The sequence below is a fragment of the Anopheles bellator genome, chromosome 1 (genome assembly GCF_943735745.2).
Source record: "Anopheles bellator chromosome 1, idAnoBellAS_SP24_06.2, whole genome shotgun sequence".
Classification (NCBI taxonomy): Eukaryota; Metazoa; Arthropoda; class Insecta; order Diptera; family Culicidae; genus Anopheles; species Anopheles bellator.
In genome coordinates this window covers 49287827-49312749 of record NC_071285.1, presented here as the reverse complement: position 1 = coordinate 49312749, position 24923 = coordinate 49287827, and the positions used below count along the sequence as shown (strand labels likewise).

The 24923-nt window shown below is 54.4% G+C and overlaps 1 protein-coding gene across 1 annotated transcript; it reads left to right on the top strand.

Annotated features, from left to right (window-relative positions):
• Positions 1 to 219: 219 nt before the first annotated feature.
• LOC131206388 (filamin-A) lies at positions 220 to 24923 on the top strand. The gene is made up of 16 exons (XM_058198923.1): positions 220 to 450; positions 515 to 1165; positions 1230 to 1717; positions 1781 to 1967; positions 2030 to 3587; positions 3651 to 3818; positions 13572 to 14583; positions 14680 to 14900; positions 16784 to 16932; positions 19137 to 19209; positions 19314 to 19501; positions 19856 to 21481; positions 22501 to 22708; positions 22775 to 22903; positions 22961 to 24522; positions 24586 to 24923. Exons 1-16 carry the CDS (start codon positions 220 to 222, stop codon positions 24715 to 24717), a joined length of 8583 nt encoding a protein of 2860 aa, XP_058054906.1. The 3' UTR covers positions 24718 to 24923.

The following is a 24923-nucleotide window of genomic DNA, read 5'->3' as shown; positions in this document are numbered from 1 at the left end:
TCCTCCGAGGTGACCCGGGGTACAAAACCACCCGTCAACACCTCGACCCAGCTCACTCGGCTGGTTGCCTGCAATTCGCAACGATCGTCGATCGCCAGTCAGCAACAGCAAGATCCCTTTGAGCTAATCTAAATAACTTTGTCTCTCGTGTGTAGGTTCGTAAAATGTTCGGCAACAGTTACTGAGTGCCTCTGCGATCCCTAGACTCAGACCTTAGCCATGGAGCTACCGAAGGGAGCGAGGATCACGCATACCGGGCTGCTGCAGCACACGCCCGATGGCAAGACGGAGCTACAGAAGATCACGCAGGCGGGCCTGGTGGCCCGCTCACCGGAGGGCACGGCCGCCAAGGGGATGAACATCCGCGGCAACGAGGACCTGTGGGTCGAGATCCAGGCCAACACGTTCAAGAACTGGGTCAACGAGCATCTGCGCGAGTCCGGACTGCAGGTTCGTCACTTGTCCCTCGATCTTAACTCCTCGCGCTCACTGATCTTCTTCTTCCTCTTGGCAGGTGGTCGAGTTTCACGAGGACTTCTGCGACGGCACGTTCCTGTGCGCGCTGGTCGAGGGTCTCCAGAAGCGCCCGTTGAAGCCGGCGTGGAACAAGCGGCCAGCGAACCAGCATCACTATCTGGAGAACGTCACGACGGCCCTGAACGCGATCGAAGCGGACGGTGTGAAGCTGGTCAACATCGGCAACGTGGACATCGTGAACGGGAACGTGAAGCTGATCCTCGGTCTCATCTGGTCACTGATCGTGCGCTATCAGATCGGTCGCAGCAAGTTCCCGCCACGCAAGCTGATGCTCGCCTGGCTGCAGGCCGCTCTGCCCGACTGCAAGGTGTCGAACCTGACGACGGACTGGAACAGCGGAGTCCTGCTGTCCGCCCTGCTCGACTACTGTGAGCCGGGTCTGTTCCCGCACTGGCGCGGTCTCAGCCAGCACGAATCGGTCCGGAACTGTGAGCGAGCGATGAACCTGGCGTACGAACGGTTCGGCATCCCGAAGGTGCTCGAACCGGAGTACCTCGCGTCCCGCTGGCTGGACGAGCTGTCGGGGATGACGTACCTGTCGTACTTTATGCGTCCTGGAGGGCCAGGCTACCGTGCCACCCTGCAGTGGGTCAACGGGCAGATCAAGCGGCCAGTGTCCAACTTCACGGTAATCCTGACGCGAATCCTGACGTTCCGTTCCGAATTTCAACTCTCTAACGCTCCTCTTCCAGAGTGACTTCAACGATGGGCGGGTGTTCTGTGAGATCATCCGGGATCGCGGCGGTCCGGTACCGGAACCGGCCAAGCTCAGCACGGATCCTTCGCAGTGGGAAGCCAACCAGCAGAAAGTGATCGACGGTGGGTTGAAGTTGGGCGTGAAGCCGGTCCTGTCGGCACGCGATATGGCCACCGCCGACGAGGAGCACCTGGGTGTGATGGCGTACACCACGTGGCTCCGGTGGGTTACCCCGAGGCCACCACTCGCCAGCCTGCTGACCGTGCACCTCGAGAGTACGTCGGGCCGGGTCGGTGAACCGAGCCACTTCCGGGTCGAGGCCCTCTCCCGTGAGGTCGATCTGGCCAAGGTGAAGGCATTCGTCAGTATGCCCACCACCACCACGCTGTATCCGGTCCGGTTGGGGCCACGCGGTGAGGGAACGTTCGTGCCGGACAAATACGGAATGCACGAGATCGTCCTCGAGCTGGACGACGATAATACGTAAGTCCTGGGGGGGGTCAAGTTGAGGGACCGATCTCTAACACGATCTCTCTCTCTCCGCAGACTGGGTGGCCACTTCTTCCGCGTACTCCCAAGGCTTGTACACGTCGCACCGCCCGGCATGGCCCCGTGCGCCCTCGGAAGCCTTGTGGAAGTGCTGGTCAACGCCACCGGGGCACCGAAGACCGAGGACATCCTCGTCACCGCCTACAGTCCTTCCGGGCGGCCGCTCAAGTGCCCGCTCAAGAAGGTCCGTGACACTATGCCCTTTACGTCCTTTTTCCCCCTCTCACGCTCTCTCTCTCTCACCAGATCGAGGAAGGACACAGTGCCATCTTCAAGCCGGACGAGGCCGGCGTATGGGAAATTGCCATAACGTACCAGGGGCGCCACATCCAGGGTGGGCCGTTCACGTGCGCCGTCTTCGACCCGAGCGGCGTCTCCGTGCACGGACTGGACGGGGCGATGCCGCTGCGGGCCCACTCGTTCGAGGTGGACGCTCGTGGTGTCGGCGTGGCCGGAGAACTCCACGTGGACATCGTGCACGAGAAGCGATCGCTCGTCTGCTCGGTTGAACGGCTGCAGGAGAACAAGTACCAGGTGACGTTTATGCCGCGGGCCACCGGCAAGCATCGGGTTTACGTTTACTTCAACGGGTATGACGTGAAGGGATCGCCGTACATCATGAAGGTCGGTTCGAAGGGCCGATCGGGAAAGACGCGAGCCAGTCCGCACGGCGATGCCAGCCGGCTGCGCTCCGAGAGCCCCTCGTATCACTTCCACGCGTCCTCGTTGAGCCGCCGGGCTGATCCGTACTCGCCGCAGGACTACGAGACCAGCACGGGCTTCCTGAAGAGCAGCAGCAACGCGAAGGAGAGTAGCTATACGACCCGCGTGCTGGGATCGCCTTCGCGCCATAGCCCATCGCCGAAGCTGTTCTCTCCGAGCCTGGACCAACCGGATCACGGCGCGGCGTACCGAACGGTGCGGCGGGATTCGGACGAGCTGAGGAGCCCGGTGGATCCGCAACTCAACTCGTACGTCAAGACGATCCGCACCGAGAACCACACGACCAAGACGATCCGTACCGTGCTGGACGATGGTGGGCCAATCGGTCACATTCGGGCCAGCCCGGGCCTCAAGAGCCCCCAGACGGTGTCGGGAGCTACGTTCCACGAGTCCACGCGGCCAGTGTCGGTGCCGGTGGTGGTGGTCGAACAGCGGATCGCCAGTCCGATCGCGGTACACGAGAAAGCAAACGGGAGCTATAAGGTAACGGAACGCAATTCGTCCTACCGATCGACCGTCACGAGGGATGTGTTGCGCGATAGTCCAACGCCTCGGCTGGAGCGACTCCGCAGTCCACAGCCCCCGGCGACGACGATGACGACGGTTGACTACTCGTCGAACATCCGCGTGAACGGACAGCCATCCCGGCGCGACAGCTACGACGTGATCAACAAGACGAAGCATCTGTTCTCGCAGAACTCACTCGAATCGCTGGCCAACCTTACCGAGCGACAGCTCAACACGGACCTCACGTACGATCGGTCGACGCTCGATAACCAGACGGAGCAGAACACGCACTTCAACAAGTTTTCACTGGGTGACCCGCCCCGTACCACCGCGGGCACCCAGAAGCCAGCCCCGGCGACCCCGATCGAGGACGAGGGCCTTTACCGGGCCGGGGGCTACCTGTCGAAGAACTATCGAACGGAGCAGTCGAGCAGCTCGGAAAAGTTCGAAAAGTACAGCACGCAGCTGAAGAGTGGCTTCGAACCGATCGTTCGCGGTGACGTCAGCGGGGCGCGGGCGATCCGCGTGCAGGACATCCCGGACGGTGTCCTCGGACGGCCGGTGGAGTTTGAGAGTAAGTTCGGTGGGGTTATCACAAGGGGACAGTAAGGTACTGAGTCGCTCGCTTCGTTCGCAGTCGATGGGTCGCAGGCCGGTTCGGGCAACCTGGAGATCCTGGTGAATGGCGGGAGGGTCACTTCCGCGGTCCGGGCCCTCGGCAACCAGCGGTTCATCGCCAGCTTCACGCCGCACGAGTCCGGCGTCCACACGGTCCAGATCACGTTCAACGAGGAAACGGTGCCCGGTAAGTCCCTCTGATATCCCCCTGAAGGTCCTACTGATGGCCGATTTGCTTCTCCACCGGTCCACTGTGAAGGGTTGATACTGTCGCGGTTGTTCCTTTTTGCCGACAACGCCAACAGCACGCCGACGTCACCGTACGCGAGCCGCAGCGGGCCGCGTACGCGCGGAGGCTGACCTAACACGAAGGATTACGTTGACAGGGATTCGTATTTTATTACTCGCTAGCAAATAGAATAAACGAATACGTTTAACGAGCCCACGGTGGCCAAAGTTTCGAACCGGAACGGAAGACTTGAACGCTGATCGCTGAGGCGAACCCCGAGCGATGATTGTGAAATGCGAAAATGTGCGGAAAGAAACGGCCCTTTCGAAATAAATTCACTCGCCTTGGTGGCAAACATTCTAAAATCATCGATCGAGGGAGCGTTCGTAACGAATGTGGTTCTGCTCGATTTGATGACTCCGATTTATCAGTGACTTTTCGGTGGTCGCTGGGCACGGATCGCTGGTTCGTCTGGTTGATTTGCCGTCATATTTCATACCATTCGCGGAAGCTGACATCGAAATATGATTGAAGTCACACTTCGTGATTTGCACGGTTTTTATTAAATTAATTCAATGCGAGCGAGCGATTGCCTTTTGGGGAGTTCGTTGGGCACGAGTGAGCCGTGATTAAGTCGATGCGGATAAGACGCGTTCACTTACGCGTTTCCGATCTCGTTTTTCGCCTTGAATCCATTCGAATAAATAGACTCTTTGACCCGGACATGGTAGATGTGAAGATGTCTGCTGTCTGTTGATATCTGTTGTAATGGCGTTATTATTGAGACTTTGAGTATAAACACGACTTGGGACGACAATCTGGGTTTATTTTACGTATTGTTCCTTTTTCGCAGTGGCCGTGGCAGTCCAGAAGGATGTGATGGTTACTCCGCAGAACTGTTCTGAGCTATTCTTATCCAAGATAGGACTTTTAAATTTTAGCTGCAGCTATTGGCAGTTCAGTTATTTTCTAGACTGTGATCTTTTCATTGGGTCGGCTTGGAGTCTGGATTGGTTTGTAAGGTTATCGAGATTCTGTCTATTGAGTTTCCTTGGATTACAGAGTGTCCGGGGAAACAGTAGAGGCTGGAGTTTTTTTATAGGGTGCTCTTTAGGTTTTTAATGAAAGGGATTTTACGGAGCCCTTTTCCCGGCCCTAGTAGAACACTTTGGCGGAATCAGTGAAAATTATGTTCGCTAACGATTTCAGACTTTATTCATTCAAAAAATGCGCCTTAAAATTATCCAATCTTCGTCTGTTTCTATTTTCCTTGCATCTTTTCTCGGTGGTGGTCGATCCTTTTATGAAACTCGAACGATCGAGTGAACACAGTAAGAGAGAAAGCAAAATACAGCAAGAGAGAAGGCAGAAAGGGAAGTCTATAGCAAAATGAACTCAAATGAACTTTTCGTAATAGGGCCCTATGTGTTGATATTTTCGCTCTACGATCCTGCTACGATCACGTGTTTTCTGCACCTTTATCTTCTTAACTGTTTTTAGCATTCGTAGATCCTCTCGATCGACCGATCCTCGCAAAGAGTTTATCGGAGTTCATATGCCCTCTCGAATGCTATTCAGACCTTGAATCCGAAGAATTTCCTAATTTTATCGTCGCGTTCTCGACAATTGTTCCTTTTGTATGTTTTGATCGACGATTTAACAACTGGGCAAACAACTCAACAACTTCATGGGAAACGATCACCCGACGAAACTGAACGAAACTTGGCGCCCAAGGGTTGATGTTTGTTCTCCCGAAACGGCACGACGATCGTCAAGATCTCTATGCTATGCGAGAGAGAGAGAGGGAGTGTGAGAGCGACTCACGATCGTCCCCTCTCAGCGCGAGGCTCGCGAGAGCCCGCGAGCCCATTTCTTCAGTTTTATTTCGAGTGCTCGACGGGTTGGACGCAAAAGTTTCACGGGTTCCGCGCATTTTCGGCGCGGTCTCTCTGGTTGAATAGCAAGAAAAGGGGGAAGCGAAGAAAACCCCAGAACGCGACACACCGCAGTGCGCTAGTGCGAGTGATCGAGTGAGCCGATCGCAAGAAGAAGAAGAAGGCACCCAACCTGTAGGAATTGGGAAGGTGCGCTGTGTGCGTTTCTGTGGCGTGTGGTTTGCGCTGTGTTCGCCGTCTGCGTGGTGTGTATTGCGCGTTAAAGGAGTCACTTTTGCTGATTCGCTAGCTCGTACGTGCGACTCGTGAGATCATTCGGTGTCCGATCTTCGGATCTTCGTTCTACGCGCCGCGCGCCATCTTGTGAGCGTGTTTTCAGCCTCCCCGAAGCCGTGATGATGACGTGACAGAGTTCCGAGTCGCCGTCACCGTTTGTCTTCCCTTCTCAAGTCGGATCCCCAGTTCCACCCAGTTCCCCCCCACAGTTTCGAGCTCTTGGTTTAGGAATTTTCGAGCTTTCTAAAGTCCGTTTTCCTCGTTCTTCTGGACCCGATCGAGCACACACATATACACACGGAGACGGGTGTGTGATAATTCCTGGTGCTTAAAACAACTCCCTAATCCCCCCCGGGTGGTGGCTAACAACGGCACGGTTGCTGGAGGACGCCGCGATTAGCATGAAAGAAGCATAAAACCGAGCTCTGGCCTTTTAACACCCTGTCCTCCAGCTGCCTCCTTTCCCTGGCGTAAGGTGCTTTCCGCTTGCGTGTGTGTCTGTGTGTGTGCCGGGGAGAACCCAAAGAAGGACGAAGAAAATCATCGTCTATCTTGTTCGCCTCGCCTCAGTCGCCTGTTAGCCGTTCCGTTCGGCCACGACTCCCGTTCGATGGCAGAGTTGCCCGCCCGCCCTTGTTGAGGGTGTGCGTGAATGTTGAGTTGTTGTGTTTCGGTCGCACCTTGTTGTGTTCGCCCCACAAACCCGTCCACTGCATCATCGAGCAGCAGCAGCATCGAGCATCGAGCATCGGCGGTTCCGGCGTGGTACGGTGACCAGTGGGCAACGTTTGGCGATAATACGATCAACAAAGGCAGTGTAAGTTGGGCTTGAGCTTGGTGTAAGTGGAAAAAAAAAACTCCTTTTCCTTTTGATTCCAATCGTAATATTTTTGCGCTTAATGTCACCTTCAGCACTGCTTTCGGTGTGTCTTTCGGGAGTTCCCGCAGCCTCCGCATCCCGTTTGCCAGAGTTTTCTAACTCTCCCGCTCCGTTATGCTGCGACGGAGTTCAACGTATTCGGCCACCGCCGTTCAGAGGCTGACCCAGATTCTGGGCCACGGGCTCTCTCTCTCTCCCTCTCTCACTCACTTTGAAGAAAATGTCAGTTTCTCCTGGCTCACGGCTCGGTGGCGGATGAGAAGATTACGGAGAGCAGTGTGAGATGAGGGATCAAGCGCGATCAGTCCGTGTGGTGCATACATCGGACAGCCCCCGTGGGGGTATGTGGAGACAGGCCAACGAGAGAGCGAGTGGCCGGGGAACCGGGTACCGTTTGAATGCGGGCAGCCCGTTTCACCGGCATCGGTTTTCTCGGGCTCTCGGCTCTCGCGGTGGAATGCACTTTGTAGCGAGATTAATTACGGAACCCGGGGCCCCCGGGTAACGTTAGAGAATGCTGCCCAGAATGCTGCCCCCCGACAGGCGGGTTAACGGTGTTTCACCTCACGCGTCGGAACCGAAACACGAAACATCGCAGGGTTTGAGTTGAGCTCCTTCGCCGGATGTTCACCAAAAAGTTAAACGGTTCAAAAGGGGGGCCCCATTTGGATGCGCCGACAATGCCTTACACAATCCACCCGCCAAGTCAAGGTTAGATTGGCAGTAGGTCCATCCAATTTGCGGCCAGCCCCACCCGGACCCGGACCGGAAACCATTTAGCAGCCAGCACAACAATGGGGCCGCCGGTGATCCGGCTGCTGCCTTTAATTTAATGCTAACCTTGCGCCATGATAAGAGGATGGACTCGATGTTTGTTGTTTAGTTTTCCACGGCCGCCAACGGATCCCAACGCGTTTTCCGTTCCGTTGCGAAATAGCGACCCTTTCGGGGCGTCGGATTTCTCCCACGGACACCAACACAGTCCCACTCGGTGTGGTGGGCGTGGGTTGGCACTCCGTTCTGCGAGCTCCATTTAGAAAGCCACCAGCCAGCCTCTTGGGGTGTTGGCCCAGGGACCGCCACCACATACGGTCACGATTTGTTGTCTGCGTTCCGCACCCTGACGGGGTCGGAGCCGTTTATGCTGAGTCGAGATGTTTACACAAATTTTTGTCGCTAACGGATGGCGGTGTCCGTTTGCAAAACACTCCGACACCGTCCCAAGGTTGATGACACACGTTGCAGGGCCGGCCAAGCGAAACGCAATCCCCCGAGACGAGTGCAGTTCAAAGAATGATGACGCCAAAAAAGGGGCAAGACACACAATGCGACGATTCATCTCGATGCGGAGAACTGTTGCGACTGTGTGGGATGGCATCCTGTTCCGACCGGGGGCTTTCAGAAGCCATTGCGAAACGCTGTACCCACCTACTGCCGCAAAGTGCCCCCCTCGGTGCTCGGGCTAGCGCTTTATGCGTGTTTGCGAAAGCAAACGATCTGCGGCGCACGGTTTATGCTGCAGCCCGAAAACCCATTGTAGGGGAACACTTTCGCGGCCGGCTCCGGGGAGAAAGTCGTTCGGTGGGTTCGTATGGTAGCTTCTTTCTTTGGCTCGGAATCGGAATTCTTTGCTCGAGCAAACACCATTAATTGATGGGCCTTTGATGATTATCCGGCTAGGGCTGAATCAGGATCGAAGTGCGAAGAGAAGGTTTCAGGTGTGGCATTTCCACGCATAATTCTTCTTGATCCTCGGTCGAGATTCCGGCGTCCCGGCGATGTAGTTAATTACCCACCGAACGTTCAACATCGCACGGTTCCGTGGTTTACGTAATAAAGACCGATTTAAGGCAAAGCGCGCCAAATCGCCCGGGCCTGGCTTCCGTCGCCAATCGGCCGTGTCAATGCTTAATGGCCTAAAACGGCACCGCCGTCGCCGCTGCCGCTGCTCCGTACGTTATGTGGCGTTTAGTAGTGACATACAGATGGTGGAACTGGCAGCCAGACAGAGAGAGCGAGAGAGTGAATCGAAAGTGCAACAGATGGACAGACAGCATACAGGGGAGACCTCTCCCATTTGCCCACTTCGGCGTTGGAGAGAAAGTTTAAATCTTCGGACCAAACCGAGAGACGCGGCACGGATGTCCGTGCACGACCAACCGGCCGCATCGCGTTTAGGTTGGGCCACAGACAATCCCCGATTTTCGACGAACGGTTCGGCTATCGAATATTGAGAGTCGGCCGCGAGAAAGTTTCCAAAATATTTTTATCTGACTTTCTCATTAAAATACCAACCTCCCGCGTGTGGACCCGGTTTTTTTGGCAAACGCTTTTGGCAACTATCTGGTGGGGTCGGGGCCTTCGGGGAATAAGATCGAACACACAGTTCGTGTTGCGTCAACCTTTTCTGCCCCAAAGCGGAGAATGCCGGGCCGGGCACTGGCCATTTTCGCGGACAGTAAAAAGGTGACACTTTTCTCCGTCACAAGGCCATCGCCCGACCCAACCCCCAACGGAGCTCGTATCGATGGTCGAACGTGTTATGCAAACGTTTCTCTAACCCCCAGTGGCTGACTTCCGGCAGACTTATGACTAATGATCGACCGGCGGCTTACGCGCATTCAATTACGCTACGTGATCGTTTATTTTCGTTTGGCAATTTCATCGATCCGTGCGGAGCATATTTAAATCCGAGCACACCCAATGCGCCGTGAAGTGTGTACGATACGTAACTAATAACTTCATCGATCGTTGAACTTTCCGGTGGGCGATTTTTGGGCAATAACTCGACTCGGTTTTGCCTGCCACTCTTGGGAGGAAATTAGAGAAACGTTGGTGGAGCTATCTGTGATTGAACAACGTCATAGAAGTCATACTTTTAAATGGAAAATATAAACGGGAAAATGGTACCACTACCTCGAATTTCCCCCCTTTGAATGGATCAAACCTAGAAAATGATTACTTCTCACGGGGACAATTGTATGTGGCCTCAACGTTCTCATCATCAACAGCATGATTTTCCTTATAATCTTTAATGTTATTGAAACCAAAATAAAATACTTAATTAGTCGAGTGAATTCGATTCGATAACTGTCGAATTAGGTAAATCTTTGGCGGGTTCCCCGTTTCCCGTGCACCGAAGTCTTTCGTTGCAAAACTGTTTTTTACCTAAAAATATTCACGTGGCCAGCTTACACTTATCCCCGGCAGCAACGTTTCTCGCTGCTAATGCTAATTTTATGCACACTTCCAGCGTGCTTGCCTTTTTTTCTTTTTTGGCATGCCACTCAAAAAACCGGTCCTTTTGGATACAACGCCGTGCGAAGGGCGAACGGTGGAGACACGCTCCCCATTGCGAGTCTTCTATCGTATCGGACGAATCACGGGCTATGAAAGGGCCACCCCGCCGTTGGCCCGTTGTGTTCGTGAGAAATCCAGAGATTCCACCGGTCCCAACATTCCTTCGTCCGCTCAATGGACGGACGCTGCTGACTGGCGCTGTCTCGTTGATGACATACCCTCCGGCGGACCGCGATATGTAAATCCTACACAAATCCCAAACGAATCCGCCGTGTTTCGATGGCAGCTCGCCGAGGCCTTCGGTTGGATTCCGGTTCGTTGGCAACGAAACGAGTTTTTTGCTGCCTTCAGCTACGTGTCAGTCGGTTTTGGTGGAAAATGTCTGAAATAAAATTGATTGATTTGTTGGTAAAGCATAACCCTCCTCGAGACGGTTATGCGGATTTTGTAACACAAATTCCGGAATCCTTATTTCATTTAATAGACCAGTAGCCGAGTTTAAACAGCAAACGTTAACTCTTAGGGTTTCTGATCGATGTTTTACAGCTCCTTCAAAGCTTCCACTTTGTTGTAGGTTTTGGCCAAAATCTCATCTCACATCGTCGGAGTAAAAATGTAAACAAGTCATTTAAATTCACCTTTCCATCGGGAAATGCCTAATTTTCCCTGATTTTCATCCTCGTGTACCGTTTTGTGGGTCACTCGTGACACAAGCACACCACACGACCACAGAAGCACCCGTTTTCGGCATCCCCTGACCCTTCTATGGCCGGGCACAGCATAAAAGAATGCGTAATTAACGGCAGCCCACCGTCACGGTGCCAATAGAAGATGCGCACTCGGCACCCTGCGCTGCGTTGTTTTTGTTGCGTTGATTTAATAATACTTTCTCCTCACAACAACAAAAACGCACATTCGGCGCCGGTGGCGATGAGTTAAATTTTTGGGGGGGCTACAAAATGGCGCAAAATAATTCCGTTTGCACGTCGTCACGGTTGGGGTCGGTCGCTTCACTACTGGACCTAAGGGGTCACCGACGGGGAGCAGTCCGATGAAAGCGGCCCTCATCACCACCACCACCCGGAAAGGAAAACGAAAACATAGTGAAAACGAAAAGCCATGATCGGAAAACGTGAAATTAATCGATTTCCTCCCGTGCCACGCGAAAATGAGCGTCCTTCCTGAGGCCCGAAATTGAGTGGCCGCGGTCGGTGGCAATGAGGTGAGATGAGGGGTGCAAAAACAGAGACCCCAAACGAAACAACAGCAAAAACTGGCCACAACAATAAACGTCAGAGGCACAGACCAGACGCGCGCGTTAATTGCCCGCACAAAACGCCCTAAAGCCCGTGAGGGCTCTACGACCGAACAGAAGGACCTATCAACACCATCATCGTCAGTGGCTGCGTTCGCAGTTCCCCCGAATATTTATTTATTTTTAAACATTTGAGAGGCCGGCCCCCCCCTTACAAATATTGGTTCACTTTTCTCTCGATCACTCCATCTGGAGTCACAAGTCGGGGTCGGGTTGTGTTTCTTAAACGGCACACACCAGAGGGAAACCCCCAAACGGGTGAGACTCGCGCTCCGAGTGTGTGCCCTGGCCACTTTCACCCCAACAACAAACAATGCACACATACACATGAAACAGACGGCGCGGCGCATAGTTTCTCTTTTCTTTCTCGCCTTCTTTCTCTGGCGGCACACATCCGATGGCGGGCCGAGCAAAAAGCATGGCCACGCCAAGTCAGGCCGCCGACGTTGGTTGGTCCGCGAACGATTTACCGTTTCGCGATGGTGCCACGTTTTTTATAGGCTGAAATCGAGAGTGACCCGATCCCGGGGCAGGTCCTTTCGAGGATGCCAACAACCTGGCGCTGCTCTTTCATTACTTACACATGTTGCCGAAAAACCGGAATGTCCACCGGCGTTGGAACAAGGAATCCACGCGTCAATCATGTGTCGCAGTTGAATAACGATGCCGAACGATGGTTTACGGGGGGGCCCTTGTATAACGCGTTCCGTTCCGCAGGTGCCAGATGGGCTGGCAATAAACTCGACCGAGGCCACACACCTCAGAAAGCTCAATAAAGCGGGCCGCTATATGTTTTGAGAATCGATTAAGAATTCACAAAACTCGCTTCCATTAAATCCGCGCGGTTCGCGTGAAGCCCTCTCTTAGTGGAAGCCACTTTCCTGGTCCGCTTTTTTCCACCGTTTCGACCGCCTGCGAGGGAGCGGGAATTCGAGCACACAGCACACATACTGAATGTATGTTACGAGAGCTTTCACAGAGAGCTCATCTCTGGCGGCTCGAGATGATCCGCCGGAGTCCGAAGTGAAGCGACTCGTGAAGTGTACCGGGGCTGGGGACTAGGGTTTCTCACGCGACGCACAGCTCGAGCACGGGTAGCCTTATTTCTCTGCACAATCGAGAGCGACGGCCCACTGCACCCGGCCACTTCATGAATAAATCTTATTTGGTAATCGGAACGCGCTCGGCACGATGATGGTAACAATTGCACGCGAAATGTATGTTTAAAGTAAGAGCCTGTTTACTGTTTTTCGCCGACCGTGCCCTGAGCGTGTGCATTGCATGCCAAGAGTACAACGGCCAACCAACGGGACACATTGCTGCAGGGACACCTGTCAATCGGACGCTCGGTTGTCGATTGGGAGTTCGATCCAGCTGATTCGGATATTGTGTTGCTGATTTCGACCGAGCGACCCCAACTGAGGAAGACGTGCTCGTTACGTTCAAGATCCTCACGAGATCCACGTCGTTCCAGCGGTCACTCCGAGGACTCAGAAGGCTATAAAAAGGAGATCAAATTGGCCAGAGGGGTTTTGAACAATTTCTACAGGTCTATGAGAATTTCGTAATTCCCGCATTCGAGCGAAGGATTAACAGCTTCTAAATAAAATTCTTTGTTTAGTCGCGTTACAACAAACGCCTGTTGTAGATGAGAAGTGTCCTGTCACTTACGATGGAAGGAATGGACTCAGTGGAAGAACCCCTTCGTTGGTTCTCAATCGCCCTGAACGGGGAGTAAGGAACTTCTGAAGGAAATAATTAATCGTTAAGCTCTTCCGGCCTCTCTCCACAAAACAACGATATATGAAAAAAAAAATTCATAAAGTTTAACATTGTTTAGTAACTTGATTTTACTCGGTCCCTGAACGGTCCCCAGAAGAAATTTGTACTTCAGGTTAGTCGCTTTGTAGGTAGTCTTTCTACATTTCCTTCGAACCTTCGGAAAACGGAATGATGCGAATTCCGGAATTCCTCATATCAACGATGAACCTCTAGCACCTCACAAACACGGTACTGACCCCGGAATTCTTCCTGTCTTTTCGCAGGTTCACCTTGGAATATCAACATAATGTCGTCACCGGGGCTGACGGCTCTCGGTGAGTCCACGCGGCTGGTGCCGGCCAACCTGCCGGCGGTTTTTGAGGTGCTGCCGCCTCCGGGCGCGTCGATCAGAGGAAGCGATTGCGTGGCGACGGTCCTGTCGCCGAGCAAGGCGAAGGTCTCTGCGCGCGTCACGCACGAGTCGTCCAACGGTGCGCTGCGCATCGAGTTCGTCCCGTCGGAGGTCGGCACCCACATCGTCGAGGCGTCGATCGGCGGCACCACACTGATCGGTGGTCCGCTCATCGCCAAGGTGTACGATTCGAGCCTGATCCAGGTGACGGACGTAAACGGTGGCGTCGTCGGCCAACCGTGCCAGTTCCGGGTGGACGCGAGCGCGGCCGGCGAGGGCCAGCTCGAGATCTCGATCAACGAGGGCGAAGTCCCGAACCACGTGCAGGTGGTGGGTGGGGGCCGCTGTCTCGTCTCGTTCACGCCCGAGCAAGCCAAACCGCACCTGATCGATATCAAGTTTAACGGCGAAACCGTGATCGGCTGTCCGTTCGTGTGCTCGGTCGCCGACACGAGCCGCGTCCTGCTGAACCTGTCCAATCTCGAGCTCATCCCGGTCAGCCGGCCAGCCTCGTTCCACATCACCGTCAGCGGTGGTGGGGCGGCCGAACTGGCGGTCAGTGTCCGTGGGCCACAGGGCGAGCTACCGGTCCGGGTGACCGGGGATATCCACGCCGGATTTACGGCCGAATTCACGCCGAACCATGTCGGGGCGCACACGATCAACGTCGAGTACAATGGGTACCCGGTGCAGGGCACACCGTTCGTGGCCAAATCGTACGACGCCACGAAGGTGGCGGTCGGATCCGTCTCCAAGGGCACGGTTGGCCGGCCGGTCCAGTTCACCGTCGATGCGGGTGACGCCGGCGAAGGGAACCTGGAGATTACGATCTCCGCCAAGGGTCACAACATCCCGACGCAGGTTCACCCGCAGGGCAACGCCAAGTAAGTACTCGCGCGACGCCATTGCATCGAACTGGCGAATTGACCGTAAATCGAATTCGAAGGATGCTAATTGGAGTCCCTTTCACCCCCTTTCAGATTCGCCGTCTCGTTCGTGCCGGCCGAGCCGTGCGAACACATCATCAACGTGTCGTTCAACAAAATGCTCGTCCCCGGCTGCCCGATCACCGTCATCATCAACGGCGGGACCACCGGGCCGCAGGTGTCGCTCGGCGGTCCTGGCCCGCTGCACATGCCCAACTCGCTGGTCATCAACCACGCCGGCGGCCGCCTGGAGGACATCGAAGTGAATGTCGAAGGTAGGTGCTTCGTCGTCGTCAACCGGCCGGTCGACGTAGTGTTTGTATAACATGGCGCGTGCCGTCCTTCGTGTACGATCGGGGATCCTTCGTGTTGTTTGACGGTAGCCGTAACATTGTTTTGGTTTAACGTTTTGGCTCACTTCATTTCTCGCAAAACTAGTCCTGTAAGATAGTCACCCCCCCTTCGTCACCACTTTAGCTTCCCGTTAGCCCTTAGACTTCCATTCTCCGATCCGGCGAAAAACACGCGGCGAAAAATTACACCATCAACACCCTGTTGTGACTACTAGAGAGTAACGTAACGTTGGGTATTAGAGCGCTAGAGAATGGCCACCATTTTCCGAACCGAACACACATATACAAACACACACATTCACTTAGATTCTGTTGTCCATTGTTTGTGCTACTTTGCGAGCCTTTTCTGTCCTGCGACTTCACTGACTAATCAAACCAAATCAAATAGCTGTAGTCGTCGTACCCAGGGTCCCTCTGAATGGTAGCACTTCACTGAGTAGTAGCAAGCCCTTTCAAAATGAGCCCAAAGATTGGCCCAAGAGTATTAGTTAGCGAAATAAATCGAAGTGACAGGAATGCAACGGGAAAACCACAGATGGAGATAGAAAATGAAGAACTTCATCACTTGAAAAGGATCGAAACGGAAGGCAAAAAGCGTAGGAACACCTTAAATAACCGATTTCAGGGGAAATGCCAACATTGGTTCAACTTTATATGTTTTCAAAGATGATTGTGGATTGTGGACCGCTTTCGAAAAACTCGCCTCCAAAAGCATGCCCTTGAGGTTGATTGGCCACCCCAAAAACAAACGCACGCACACCCACAATCATCCTTCCTTTCTTTCTCTCTCTCTCTCTCTCTCACTGTCTCTCTCACTCACAGCGTCTGTAAAGAATCATTTTAATCTGACCGGATGTCTTCACCTCTTCTCTATTTACATGTACATTCCAGGGCGACGTAGACTTTTGTACTAGATCCGTTTTGATTGCGAGTTGAATTGAGTTGCCCCCAAAAAAAATATGCACGTCTCTATATGCGTAGTCTTTTAGTTGTTGTAGTCGTTGTTGATGCATTGTTGATCCTCTAACTTATCTTCAAACTAATCACACACCACTGATCGATCATCCGGCAACGCTTTTTGGAGCTCGAACGAAGTTCGGTTTTTTAGAGTACGCGAGCTGATTAACGTTAATAACACGCGCACCCGGACGGGCTCCGGGTGCTGCGCGGCTTCCCATTAACTTTGCGCATTTCAAGAAAAGATTTCTAACGCCCTCCCCATGTTAACCAGCAACAAAAAAAACGCAGTAGATAACCCCTAGCTCGTACCGTTACCTAAATTAATTAACCGTAAAACGAGAGTGTATTTAGTCTAAGTGAGGTGGCTCACGAGAGAAGGGGCCACACGCGGCACGGAATATCCTGCACCGAGTCGAAGTGCCCGGCTGCGAGCTTGTACTTAATTATTGTACTATTTTCACCAACCGCGGGGTGCGCCCACGTACACGCGCCATTTACAAAATATCGACACGTTTGCTAACACACACAGACACACGATCGAGCACACGAACCATGGTTGATTGTTGCTCCCATTCCTCTGGGTACTGGGACTCTCGCTGTTCATATATCCGGTTGACTAATAAACGCGAGCGAAACGCATGCATGCGCCTCGGGGTGTTGTTGTCGCTTAGTGTATCCTTCCGTAGAAAGTAGAACCCGAACACCCGATTCCCCACGTCCCATAACCCTCCTCTGAGACCATCCACGTTCCCTTCGCCCGAAAAAAAAAGAATCGAAAGGACGAAAAGCAAACCCGCTCTCTTTCTGACAAATCGAATGTTCCGTGCCATACACACTACTCCCAGGCCCCTCCGGTCACTCGGTGCCGGCCCAGGTTTTACAGACGGCCGACGGGGTGTTTAAGGCCGAGTTTGTGCCGCGCGTCGTCGGCGAGCATCGGGTCAGCGTTACCGTCGAGGGACAGCCGACCGTTGGCAGCCCGTACTCTGCGAAGGTAAGTGCGATTCGGGGCGTTCTGGGGCGATTTCTAGAGCCGCTTGGTTGTTGGTCTGCTAATGTTGCGTCAAGGACGCAACGCTTCCCGATCGTGTGAGGAATTTCACAGGTGCCGCCGCGACAACGGCGACCGATCGATCACCGATCGGCGATCGAACGGATGGCAGGCGAAGGTAATACCAGTGGCAAGAAATGAAAGTGTCCCGTACCTCTGGCAGGAATGTTGAACCTGTTCAGGGTGTGCTCGGACAATGCAGTGCGGTGGGCAAGCGGTAATACCGTTTTAACTGCAACGAGATCAGCTTGAACACTGCAGTAGAATTGGCTCTTTGATTATTGGCTGAGGAAAGTGATCTTTCCGTCTACAATACGACAACCGACTATCGTAGTCAATATTAAGTTGGCTTAAAAGAAATCCATTAAGTTCTGGGTAGATGGCTTTAGTGATCGATATCTCGTAAAGTATCGATCGTATAGTTTCATTTGTGAATGGTATTTATAGGGGGCCCATACTGTAACAGCTCCTCGCACAGGTAGACCCTTGGTCCAAAATGTCGATAAAGCCACAGAACTAATCAAAATTGATGAGTATTTTAGTAATCAGAACATCGGCTAGGAGATCTAAAGGTTAACCTTCAAAGAGTTTTAAGCCATTTGTGCAAAGTTGGGTTCACGAAGAAGCTCGATGTTTGGATGCCACACCAATTAACACAAACATTATGATGGATGGAATTTCCGACTACGAAATTTTGACTAAACGGAATGAAATCCACCCATTTCTTAAACGGATTGGTACTGGAGATCAACAATTAGATGAATGCCCATAGCTTGGTGAAGCAACACAAACGGTGGCCAAACGAGGATTTACGGCTGGGAAGGATCTACTGGATGTATGGTGGGACTTGCAAGGAATCATTTATTATGAGTTGCTTACGTGTGGCCAAACACTAAATTGCAACCTCTACTGTCATCAACTGTACCGTTTTTCATGCTAGTGATTGGTCACAAACGGCCAGCATTGGCCAACAGAAGAGGTGTTGTGTTCCATCAGGACAACGCAATCCCGAAATATCTATAGTGACCACCGTATAGTTCGGACCAGGTATCACGCGATTTATCGACCTTTACCGCGCATTGCCAAACTCCCTGAACGATAACAAATCGATATCAAGAGAAGATTATGAATAGCCCTATGAAGCTACCTGCAAAATGGCAACAAATTATACAACAAATCGGAACGGAACGGAATCGGAATAGAGTTTGTAAATTCACACAAAAAATAATGGATTTTTGTTTTGGCAAGCCAACCTGTTTTTTTGATTTCGGGTCTTTAATTGGCCCCATTAATGAAATCGTAAAGTTACTTAGGCCGAAGAGATCCCTAGATATGATACGATACTCGATTAAATTGTTTTGGCCATCCCTCTGCTATCCTTAGTTCCGTTATTCCATTAGCAGTATCGTTCAAAGTCAATTGACGCTCTGGAACGCACCGCACTGGAGTAACATCCGCTGCCCGTATCTGGGGCCACTTTAATTTGTTCCTCGTCACTTGAACTCACAAAAAGCTGCTTAATTAACGTGTTCACATTGCGTAATGTTATTGGAACGCCACACTCGCTTCGCAACCCACTAGAGAGCCCAAGTGCCCGAGTGGCCGTTGTGGTTGACCTTAAGGTCGCCGCCCGCAATCGCCCGCCGGTCAGTAATCGCTGGGTGCACTTTTCTTTCCACTGAAACTCCTGGCCGGAGGGCCACGTGTCGCCAGAAGGGACGGAACTGTGGAACGTGCCCCCGGCCAGGCGCGATCAGAGTGAGATTGTGGTTTGCGCAGCTGCTGCCCTCACCGGGCGATACCGGGCAAGCGCAACCACGGCTACGTGGTATAATCACCGTTAATTGTTGGCCAGCTTTAGGCCGTCCCTTTCTGGCACACACGTCGGCCACGCGGAAGTCGTGTGTTCCGTGGGTTTTGCTGGGGCCTCCCTCTGAGCCATATTCTGATCACGCGCGTTTCAGTCGCGCGGAACAGAAAAAAGAGACAGAGCACGGGAACGTTAGAAAAAACTAGGGTGGAAAAGAGACAGAGAGAGAGAGGAGGGGAGCGAGCAGGAGGGAAGACACTCTAACCCCGACACTAACCTCCACTCGTTCGCATTCGGTCATCGGCGGGCAACCAACTACCAACTGACTACCATGCAGGTCTACGATGTGACCGCGATCAAGGTGAAGAACGTCAACAACGGGACCGTCGGTAAGCCGGTCGTCTTTCTCGGTAAGTGCATCCGTTGCCCACAGATGGCGATGGCGTAGAGCCGGATAGAGTACTCGGGTGACACTAATCAAATCCTTTTCTACCGCTTCCGTTTGCCGCAACAGTCGAAACATCGCAGGCCGGACCGGGCAACCTGGAGGTAACGGTCAATGGGGGGCGCGTGCCGACCTCCGCCCAGGCCCAGGGTCAGCACACGTACGCGATCAGCTTCACGCCCCGCGAGGCACAGAACCACACCGTCGAGCTGCGCTTCAACGGCCAAGACGTCCCGGGCAGTCCGTTCACCTGTAAGGTAAGACTTGTGAGGTAGCCCCGCACCGCGTATTGGCAGTTATATGGCCGTGTGGACCGTTACCGGACAGAAACGCGGTAGTGTGTGATTGGAAGCGAATTTAGAAAGAGCTGCCTTTGAGTGATGTGTGTCACAAGACTCGCTGGAGCTGGCAGTCGTGACCGGGAAGATAACGGCGATGGTTCGAAGAACCGGAAGACGGATGGTGGTGTGGTCGAAAGGATGCTGCCACATGGGGATCCGGTGCCGGAGCAAAGTAGGATCTCCCAGTGAAGAATTGGACCCGTAGTGCAGGATCGTCAGGGAATTCTCGATCATCTCGGACCTAACGGACCTTTCTCGTTCAACCCGTAGGTATCTCCAGCGGCCCGGATCGTCAGCGGTGAGCTCACCGATAAGGTCAGCGTTGGCCATGTGTTCGAGTTCGTGGTCGAGTCGGACATTGCGCCCGTCGTGGAGGTCCTGGGTCCCGCCCGGCGCCCCGTCCGAGCCGAAGTCGTCCCGCTGTCAACGGCCACCGCTGGTCCCCCCAGCAGCGGGTATCGGGTAAAGTTCGAACCGGTGGAAGTTGGGGACCACTCGGTCGAGGTCCGGCTTCCGGGCAGTGGGCACGTCGAGGGGAGCCCGTTCCTGCTGAAGGCTTACTCCGCGGAGAAGGTCGTCGTGACGGACATCCGGCCGGGTGTGGTCGGCAAGAGTGTTAGCTTCGGCATTAACGCGAGTCAAGCGGGCGCCGGAAATCTGGAGATCATTGTGGCCGTCGGTGGGAAGAACGTGCCAAACTTTGTCCAGTCGGAAGGTAACGCTCGGTTCAAGGTGAACTTTAAGCCAACGGAGGCAGCGACCCACTCGCTGTCGGTGCGCTTCAACGGATATCCGGTTCCGGGGTCACCGTTCGCGTGTCACGTCACGCACGCACCGGTCTCGCTGTCGAAGGCTCTGGCCAGTGGTGAGTGCCTACGGCAGGCTCCGGTCAAGTGTGAGAACGTGTTCGAGCTCGAAGGCTTCGATGGGATCGATCCGCAGGTCCTGATAACCTCACCGGCCGGTGACACCGTATCCTGCCGGGTGGCGTACCGGGACGAGCTACACTTGGTTTCGTTCGTTCCGACGTCCGTCGGTCGCCACCTGATCAGCGTGACGGCCAATGAGCAGCACATCGCGGGGTCCCCGTTCTCGTGCAACGTGTTTGACGTATCCCGGGTATCGATCGCAGGGCTCGATCCGCGTACGACGATGGCCGCACTGGGCGTGCCGCTAACTTTCAGTGTCGATGCGGCCGGAGCGGGCGAAGGAACACTGGAGCTGGTCGTCTCGACCGCCACGAGCACGGTGAAGGCCGAAGTGACGGCCTGCGCCCGTGGCCTCTACGACGTCACGTTCATCCCGCAAGCCTGTGAGCCGCACTTCGTGAACATCACCTTCAACGACCTGCCGGTTGAGGGCTCTCCGTTCCGGTGCGAAGTCCAGCAGCACACCCAGCACGTCCAGGCCGGTAACTCGACGTTCATCGAGCTGGTGGCCGACGAGCAGACGGTCGAGATCTTCGACCCGGACAACAAGCTCGTCCCGTTCACGGTTTCGCGCAAGGCGGCCGAATTCCGGGCGGCCAAGATCGGCCAGTACGTGGTGCGGTACATCGACCAGGAGACGCGTGCCTTCATCGCCGCCCGCACGATCAACGTGTTCGATCCGTCGATGGTGAAGATCGTAGAGGTGGGCGAAGCGTACTGTCATAAGCCGGCCTCGCTGGTCGTGTCGACGAACGACGCTGGCCAAGGGACGCTCACGTCGATGGTACGGTGCGGTGGTCTTGAAGTACCGCACTCGATCCGTGGGACCGCCAACAGTGGCCTCTGGGAGATCGTCTACCACCCGACGCGGGTCGCTCCGCACAAGATCATGATCCTCTACAACCAGGTGCCGATCGCGAACAAGGCCATCGAGATCAGTGTGCTGGCTCCGGCCATGACCAAGGAGGTACGTATCGCAACCGGAACCCTGGAGTGGTATGGGGGCTGCGTATGACATGATTGTCTGATTAATGATGTGTAGATAAGGATTCGGTTTTTTATTGACAGTTTGGATCTTCTGAATATTTTTTCACATTTGAACCCTATGCTTTAGACGCTTATCGAGAAGAGTTCCTAAATGTTTTGCTGATTGTTTCCATGGAATTTCGGTGCTGTTAATTTTTTAACAACGGCTTGGAACTTGTTAGCCTTGGCTTGTGCATCTTGTAAAGCATAGGGCTTCAGATTTTGTATCGTGAATTTTATTTTTCCATGTGTTACAATAATTGGAGTATTTTTGAAGGGCTCCGTTAAGTTTGTTAGTGACACTGTTTGGGGTCGTCCCTTCGGTGCTGATGGCATAGTCGTATATTTATGATTGGTTTGGGATAATTTGTTTGGATTAATTTATATACTAAACCACTATGCCAGGTCGAATGCTCGTCGAATGCTTTTTCAGTCTCCAGCGATACTAGTCCTGTTGATTCCTTATTTTTCTGTTTTCCATGGTTTATCTGGTTAGTCTGTAGATTTGATGAGAGGTGGTTAGAAACGGTTGGAAACCATATTGTATGGTGGGTATTTTTTTGTTTTCCTCCACGTGTTGTCTTATCCTTGTTGCGATGACCTTTTCGGGAAGTTTTCCCCGGTTTTTATAATTTTTTATTTTTTCCAGCCTTGTGAGAATCATCCTATTTTCAGACACCCGTTGAATATGTGCTGCAAAAGTACGATTGTTCTTCGTGGCAGGATCTTAAGCGATCTGTTTTTTATTTCATCCAAAACAAACCGACTTTTTGCTTTTGAGGTTTTGAATTATGTTTTGGATTTCAAGCGGTTTAATCAGGTCGTTTTGGTCGGATTTCCGTTTGAACTGGTGTTGTAGTCCTTAACGATATTAGTAATTCAAACCCCGAGTTGTTACGTAAATCGTTTCGGTTGCTCCGGATGAGTGTGCTCACAAGAATCCTCTTTCCACGTTTGCAGATCACGGTGAACGGACTGGGGCTGTATCAGGCGCGGGTTGGCAAGACCACCTCGTTCGCCATCGATACGGTCGGCCATCCGGCCCGCGAGTTCGACGTGGTGGTTTCGGGCCCCGGAGGCCAAGCCCTGCCCGTGCGCTGCTACCAAACCAAGGGCGGCCACCTGCAGGCGGAGTTCACCGTGCAGAAGGTGGGCCAATGTTTGATTGGTAAGTAGACCCCCCAGCCCCGCCAACACTCCCCTCGGCCACTCCAATACATGGTTCTTCCCGCAGACGTGCTTCATCAATCGAAAGCATTGATGGGCAGCCCGTTCACCTGCGAGTCGTACGACCCGGCGAAGATCCAGCTCCAGAAGGTGCCCAAGATGAATCTCTGCACCAACTCGCCCATCTCCTGGATAGGTACCCCGCTCGCCCCCCTCGGTGGTCCCCCCTTGCTTACTGTCCCGTTCGTTTCAGTGCAATCGGAGTCGGCGGGTGTGGCCGAGATCGAGGTGACGGTGGTGTCGCCGACCGGCCAGAACGTGCCGGTGAAGCTGACGCAACAGGACGATTACGTGCACGCGATCGAGTTCGTGCCACTGGCGGCCGGTCACTACAAGGCGGCGATTATGTACGGAGGCGAGGCCGTCCCCGGATCACCGCTCACCTTCGCCGTGCAGTCTTCGACGGGCGGAAAGCCGGACGCGGCCCATGCGTCCGGCAACGGGCTGGAGGTGGCGCACCGGGGCAAGGAGACCTCGTTCGTGGTGTTCTGTCCGACCGCACCGAACGTGCAGATCGAGCGGACGGATGAGCAGGCAGAAAGGATCGAGCCGCGGATCAAGGGACTGGGCAACAACCAGTGGCGGGTTTACTACACGATCCTGACCGTGGGTCGGTACGAGATACGGGCGAGTTGCACGAACCGTGGCCCACTGCCCGGCTCCCCGTGGGCCATCTGCTGCCTGGATCCGGCCAAGGTGACTCCGATCGGGGGCTGGGGATCGCTACTGGACGGCGCCGGGAAGCTGGTGCTGCCGAGCCGGATCGTGTTCGACACGGCCTCGGCCGGGCCGGGCGAGCTGACGTGCTACGTGGACGGTGCGGAAGTGACGGTGGAGAAGCAGACCGGTGCAGGGGGCCGCAGTGTCCTGTTTCTGGGTGACGACGAGCTGGCGAAGGGTGAGCACAGCTTCGATCTGACCTGGTCCGGGTTGCCGGTTTCGCAGAGCCCCGGCTTCGTGTACGTCACCGGGTTGTCGGTGGGCGCGGACAAAGTGGTGCTGACGGGGCGAGGCCTCACGACGGCTCAGGTGGACGAGGTGTCCCATTTCACCATCGACGCCACGGAAGCGCTCTCCGGGAAGCCGGAAGTGCACATGACGTACGAGGACGGTGAGCCGCTCCCGGTGACGCTGCTTCAGCCCCGCCCGAACGAACTCATCTGGCTGGCCTCTTACAATCCGCACAAGTCCTCCGGTGGTCCACTCAGCCTGGACGTGGAGTGGAACGGGCGTACGATCAAGGGCTGCCCGCTCACGATCCCCGTCGGGCCGGCGGTCGATGCGGCCAAGGTTCTCTGCTCAGGTGAAGGCCTCCGCAACGGGGTCGTTGGGCGGGAGATCAAATCCTGGATCGACACGAGACGCGCTGGTCCCGGGGAGCTCACGGCACACTGTGCCGGGCCCCGGAAAGTTCCGGCGTACTGCGAGCTGTACGATCATGGCGACGCGACCTTCACGCTCAACGTTAAACCGCAGGAACCGGGACGTCACACCCTGACGATCAAGTACGGTGGTCAGCATGTGCCCGGCTCACCTTACACCCTGCGTGTGGCAGGCGCTCCGGACGCGAGCAAGGTGCGCGTGTATGGGCCCGGCATCGAGCATGGCGTCCTTGCCACGTTCCAATCGCGCTTCATCGTGGACACGCGGGGCGCCGGCGCCGGACAGCTGACGGTGAGGGTCCGTGGCCCGAAGGGCGCATTCCGCGTCGAGATGCAGCGCGAAAGTCAAAAGGACCGCACGATCCTGTGCAAGGTGAGTAGTGGCGAGGGTGAAGCCCCGATTTTCGAATGAATCCTTTCCCCGTCCGTATTGCAGTATGATCCCACCGAGCCGGGCGACTACCGGGTGGAGGTGAAGTGGGCCGGCGAGTTGGTGCCCGGCTCACCCTTCCCGGTGCTCATCTTCGACACGCAGGAGGAGCTGAAACGATTTCTTCACGGCAACTGAGACACCGCCGTCGCCGGGCGCCCGAACCCGAGACGCGACACCGATAGAGTAACCGGGGCTCCGCGGGGCCTCTCCTTTTCCCGCCTCCCTCCGGCGAGTGCGCTTGTGGTGCCCTCTCCGGCCCGATGTTGTTTATTTTAATGTTTTAAGTTTACAACCGCCTCCTTTTTACAACGAGCAACGAGCATTAGGCAAACGAAGCAGGA

What these genes read in the sequence shown, in the direction of transcription:
- LOC131206388 (XM_058198923.1), top strand. Translation starts at nt 220, where the DNA reads ATGGAGCTACCGAAGGGAGCGAGGATCACGCATACCGGGCTGCTGCAG. An exon ending in ACGGCCGGTGGAGTTTGAGA is followed by an intron (nt 3,588 to 3,650) that starts GTAAGTTCGGTG and finishes CTTCGTTCGCAG; the next exon opens with TCGATGGGTCGCAGGCCGGT. An exon ending in CTCGCCCATCTCCTGGATAG is followed by an intron (nt 22,904 to 22,960) that starts GTACCCCGCTCG and finishes CGTTCGTTTCAG; the next exon opens with TGCAATCGGAGTCGGCGGGT.